Genomic DNA, 6,106 nt, shown 5'->3' on the forward strand with positions numbered 1-6,106 from the left:
CCACTAGCGCTATTAGCATCGCGGCTCCAACTAGCTAATAAACCGACTTGAAAGCTAATTTAAACTAGTTGATGGCTGGCTAACCTCACCGTGAGCCCGCCGCCTGCTGAGGCCTGAGACGGTGAGTCACCAGCTTCTCACAAACCAGCTGCAGGTGGTGGACAGTGATGGACAGTGATGGACAGCGATGGACAGTGAAGGACAGTGATGGACAGTGAAGTTAATGTCCACGAGCTGCTTTCAGTAACGCACAAGACAACGTGGACGTGCCGAGCTGCGAAGTCCAGTGGGTGGGGGGGGGCATCAAAGTGCTGCTAAAGTACCAATAATTACAAAAAAAACAACGAGTATTTTCACAGTAATTACACAAGCTAGAATTTATATAATAGGTTATAAATATGGATGAATATACATTTAAATACACCATCTTTTCTATGAGTACACACAAGATAGTATATATATATAGTATACACAAGATTTTCTGCCAAATGTGTCGCCCTGTACTAATGTTTTATATATTGGTTGCCCATGGGACCTTTTTCACATTACCTCTCATAACCCTGAAGGGGGAGGCCCCACATGTAGGTGTGGACTACAGACAGTTTGCACAAACATCAAGGGAGGTCATGATGATACTTGCAAATGATTTATTTGAAAATGAGCACTCTCATTTCAGTTCCCTCTTCCCACCATTAGTATTTGCACATAAAGCATGTTTAGCGTTATAGTGCCGTGTATCTGAAGTTATTAACAAAACTTGGCTTCAAGCTACCAGCATTTAGAGTCTGACATGCAAATTCAGAATCATTTGACAAACTTTGATCCATCAAACAGCCGTATTAATTCATGTTTTCAGGCTACACTGCACCAGTTTAAAACACACATCATGCTGTTTTTCCACAACTCAGACAGTTGTTCAAAGTGCAGAGATCAAAGTGACGTAAGCAAGTGTTCGGACAAAGTATTCATCGTGTTTTACACTGGAAAAGGTTGAAGGACACGTGTGTAACCAGGAAAGAGTGTGCCTTAATTATGCAGCTTGATTATTGTTATGCAGCTCTCCGCATACTACGTGAAATAAAAAAAAAAAAAAGCTCCCATCCCATTTGTGCTGAAGAAACTAAAAAGTTGTGAAGTGGAAATGTACTTTCAACAGTACTCGACAGCTTTCACAGAAACCTCCAGTGGTTCTACGGTCAAAGGACTCTGCTGACAGCCCACCCAGAAGTAAGGAAAGACTGTCTCAGTGATGGCGTGCTTGAAGGTGTAGATGTGTGTGTTGTCTTGTCCATCGTAGAAAGACACTCTGCCCTTGTCACAGTCCAGCAGCACTCTGATCCTTTGGGGGTTCCTCTTCAAGTTAAGCCTTGTCAAAGGAGAGGTACCTGCAAAGTACATTTTGTGGTAGAAGTACACACACAGGTAGCCGTTCTTCAGCACTGAAGACACTTTCTCCTTCTTCTGGACAGATTCTTTAGCCACGCCGACAACCCACGCTGTGTTACCTCCCACACTGACGTCCCAGGCGCGCTTGCCTGAGGTGAGGCCCTCGCTGCCCAGCACACCGGTGTCGGGGTCGTACCTCTCCGGGTTGTCGGGCAGCTTCTGCTTCTCATCACTGTCACGGACGCTGGTGAGGTCGTCTGACAGGACCAGCCACGGGGCAGCAGTGTTGGGGTCCAGAGTCACTGGGGCTGAAGGAAACATGGCAGATTGTCAGCTGTCTCCGGGAACATTCAGCATCACAACCTTTTGTCCCCCTTCAGGAATACATGAAGCAAGTGAAACTGCATCTGAAGGTTTCAAGAATAAAGCTAGAGCGTGTACTCACTGTATTTGACGATTTTACGCATCTTCTCCCACACATGGAATGTCAGAGAGCCCACATATTTGGCCACATCTAGGAGTTCTCCGTTCGCCATACCTGGATCTTCGATGGGGCAGTTAGCTCTGCAGGGGGTACAATTAAGCAGTTCATGTATCTTGTTATGAAAGCAAAGAAAATAAAAGTTTAAAAGATAAAAGCTTTGTTCACCTTGCCAATGTCCTCTTGCATTTCTGAAAAAAAAAAAGAGGCAAATTCACTCAAAAATTAAAAAGACATATTTATATACAGGCGTCCATGCATTTATTCAAACGTTTACAAACTTACATGAAGGACGGAGATGCCCTCCAAAGCTATCTCCTCCTCTAAATCCCGGATAGATTCAGACACAGACGTTATATCTCTGGTGATTTCTTCGATCTTCTGCATCATCGCCCGACTCTTCTGCTCTTCCTCCGCCTTCAGCGCCTCCATCCTGGCCTCCTCCTCGGCCTGCAGGAAAGTGTGAAGCTTCTCAAACTCCTCACGGGTTCGCCTTTCCACAAATCGAGCCTGGACCTGGAATAAAAAAAAATAGCGTGAGCATGGCTTGGAAATGGCCGCATGACCTCTATATATAGTGGGATTTCAGTCGGAGAAATTTCAGAATCACACTACACCTGAATGTGTGCCACAGTGTCCTCATAGTTTTTCTTCATTTTGTCAAAAGCATCCCTCTTTTCTTGCAAAGAGCTGAGGGCTGACTTAATTTTCTCCTGAGTAGATAATTAAGAGAAAATTTATTTGAAGGCCTGTTGAGAAGAAACAGATTAACCTCTAAAAGTTTAAGCTGCTAACATCCTTGAACTCAGCTATTCAGGGAAGTTAGAGAGACAGCCCCGAGGACAAGCATATCATTATTCCACCTTCGTAAATATTTACCTTCACATCTACGACAGCCTCGCTGACAGGGCAACAATCATGCTGTTTGTGCCTCCTCGAGGTGTGGCAAACCACACAGATGGGCTCCTTGTCCGACAGGCAAAAAAGCTTGAGCTTCTCCCCGTGAAGGGGGCACATCTCCCCCGGATCACAGTACAGCTCTCCCGCCTTGTCCTCCAGACCCTCACTCTCCTGGATGTAAGACTCACACAGGTTCTTCAGGGTGAGGCTGGGTACGGGGTCATCCAGAGACCGGGTTCTGCACAGAGGGCAGTCCCGGCTCTGTCCACGAGTCCAGTACTGCTGCAGACAGGGTGCACAGAAGCTGTGGCTGCACTTGAGGACCACCGGCTCTCTGAAGATTTCGCAGCATATGGGACAGGAGAGGTCGACCTCGGGGAGCGAGAGCCTGCCTGCCATTCTGACTTCAGCACTCCTGTTTTACTCTGAAAGTGAAAGTAGGCCAAAGGTGCAGGCACCGATCAAGCACAGGGAGTGTTTATACCCACAAGCACTGGCTTTGTTGTCTATTTACTTCACCCTCTGCAGACCGCTGACCACAGATCAGTCTTTAAAGCCTTTAAGTGCAAACTGAATAACCATCAGTTCCACAAGAAGAGTTAGAGCCAAACATACCTGACAACCAAAGTCCTGTGACAGATATACGTGCTTAGACGCGAGCACTTCCTGCTTCCTGTTATGTTGAGTCACCCAGAGGAGGCGGAGTGTCAGAGGCAGAGCAGGCATTTTTAACCCTTAACTGACCCTAACATCTTAGTTACAGTCTCAGTCACTGGTTCCCCAGGGAGAAACATCGGAGGGGTTTCCAGACGATTAAAAAGACAAAAAAAGAAAAAACATTACTGTTGTTTTTTATGATTTATATTATTGTTTCAAATCTTTGCGTTTTTCTTATGAAACGCTGCAGACTTTCACCTCTCCAGGGCTCTAACAAGCCTTCAAAAGAAATAATCGAGGAAGAGAAAAAAAAAATCATTATTTAGCTGAAATGAAACATTTGTCATGAGGGTACAAGTACAAGTGCTGCTTCACACTGCTTCAGTTTAAGGGTCCGCAAGCCAACAAGGTTGAGAACCACTGGTCTAAACTGGTTTAAGTAAGATTCATAATCCACACTCACTAATAATGAAAGCATTATCTCCATGCTCAAATTCAAACTCAAAGCTCAGATTAAACAAATGAAAGTATAAATATGAAATCTGAAAACTAAATAATGCAATACAGCTAAAGTTAAAATAAAAACATGTCCATTATGAGATATAGGATAATCAGGTAGGGTGTGGCACTTTGGTCCAAAACTGCAGCCCGGTCTTACATGTCTCCATGATGGTTTTATTGAGCCCTAAAAACAGGTCTCAGCATAAGATGCCATCTAGTGGCAAAGTCCAGCAAAAGGTTTCTCTTCAGTGTTCAACTAATGCCAACTGCTAAACCTATTATGTAGTCGAATGGGCAATGTAATTTGTAATAAACCTTTTGCTTGTTATGCGGGTGATAACACTCATTTGGTATTTTCATCTTTAATTTAACATCAAAACACAGCAGTTTGCACCATGCTGCTTTCCAGTTTATGCTTAGATCATTAGATTTGTATTAAAATGCTAAAAATAAAACTTGTCGGTGGATTAATCATTTAATAAGTGTGTTGTGGAGGTAGAGTCCTTAGTCACACTCAGGCATTTATCAGATTTCTTTCCATCCTCTTTTATCACACAGTATGCTGTAACTGTCCAGAAAGCCGTTCATGTATTTGCTGCGATTTCTATAACAACACATAGACAGAGAGAAATAGAGTCTGCTCTCTGGGGTTCTTGCTCCTTGATAAATGTGTTGTACAACTTCGCATCAGTGTGCAGACTCTATTTATCATAGGTTTCATTCTGTCCACTTGGAGTCCAGTGGTACCCACCTACAGCCTCCACACGGCCTCTGTGATTGTAACTAGACGAACTGCATGTGGCAGGAACGTCTTTTGATTGTGTGGAAGTTCTTCGTCAGGAGCTTTCGATCATCAGAGGGTTGAGGCCTGATAACAAGCTGTGTTTGGCCCTATTGTCCCCCCTCTGGTGTCTGATTAGAGCCTTGGACACCTCGCCAGGTCAGCACTATAATCACTTGAGGTGTAGGGAATGTTTCGGAAAGAAACAAAACACTTTCAGGAAGTCATCACATCCAGGGATCCTCCCGCCAACTTTGCATTTAAAGTCAGGACTTCAGTATATATTTGTGGCATGAGTCACTGTCTAAATGTATTGTGTGGATGTGGTATGCTAAGAGAATAAATAACACATTCTTCCTCTTACAAATGAAACACAACACACCATTTCTCACTTCAATACACTGATGGGTTTTGCTGCTACAGCCTCACTTGGTCTGGTATGACCAGTAGCTTATGGTGGCTAATGCTAGCTAATGATAGTACTGGCTTTACATTTAGCATTATCCTATAATTGTTGTTTGTAGAATATAGAATGGACCTTATGAAAACATGCTTTTTCAATATTTACTGCATTTCATCTTTAGTTTTTTTTTATTTACATGACATTTAATTACAATATTAATATTTATGCGTCATTTATTGGCTGTTTTATTCATGCAATAATCTAATAGTTCATTAGTTATATGGTATATTAAATTTTTAGCTGTCTAATTCAGCTCCCCCAGGGCAGCTGGAGAACATGTAAGGAGCAAGAACTTGAAAGGAACTGACAGGACGTTGACGCGGAGACAAAAAAGAATCCAATCTGTCGCTGTCACTTTTTGGTATGCCACCAAGACTTGAGAGTTTTCATTTTGACCCAGAGCTGCAGAAGGTGATTTTACTGACTGATTGGAATGAGAACTTGCAGTCTTACCCCTGACTGATGGAGTAGTCTGCACTTGGAGAGCCTGTCACCTTCAAGAAGAACGAGAGCATGAAGTCAGCTTTTCCAAAAGTTACTTTTAATCGAGCTTCATTTTCTTCAGTTGATGGCACTTATGCCCTCTTTGCTTTTTTGATATGAGACTGGCATCGCAGATGGCCTGTTTGTCATCCATAAAGGAGGTTTTGAGTTTCCAGCAGATGCTCTGGTTGTTAATTTCTTCACTTCCTGGAATGACTCAGAGTGTTTTTTAAGGCGAGCTGAGCTCCGCTTCAGTTGGCCAATAAAGCGTTTACTTTGTTGATGTTGAGTGTAGGACATCGTAAACGCACTGTCATGTCTTTGCAAGCCTTTCACTGTTCATTCAGTAATTTACATCAGACATCAATGCATTTATCACATGCATTATTACGCGCTGTAATTATGGTATGATTATGACCAAAGGGTTCAGTGCTTAGTGACATTGTGTGTTATA

General features: G+C 43.1%; 1 protein-coding gene across 1 annotated transcript; it reads right to left on the reverse strand.

Moving 5' to 3' along the window:
* Window positions 1–377: 377 nt before the first annotated feature.
* On the reverse strand, window positions 378–3,434 carry trim35-14 (tripartite motif containing 35-14). The gene is made up of 7 exons (XM_070928651.1): window positions 3,383–3,434; window positions 2,747–3,192; window positions 2,485–2,580; window positions 2,153–2,383; window positions 2,036–2,058; window positions 1,832–1,950; window positions 378–1,694 (listed from the first exon to the last, which is right to left on the reverse strand). The coding sequence occupies exons 2-7, from the start codon at window positions 3,164–3,166 to the stop codon at window positions 1,150–1,152; spliced, it is 1,434 nt and encodes a 477-aa protein (XP_070784752.1). The 5' UTR covers window positions 3,167–3,192; window positions 3,383–3,434; the 3' UTR covers window positions 378–1,149.
* Between the last annotated feature and the right edge of the window lie 2,672 nt (window positions 3,435–6,106).

This window comes from Enoplosus armatus, chromosome 22, assembly GCF_043641665.1.
Source record: "Enoplosus armatus isolate fEnoArm2 chromosome 22, fEnoArm2.hap1, whole genome shotgun sequence".
Taxonomy (NCBI): domain Eukaryota; kingdom Metazoa; phylum Chordata; class Actinopteri; order Centrarchiformes; family Enoplosidae; genus Enoplosus; species Enoplosus armatus.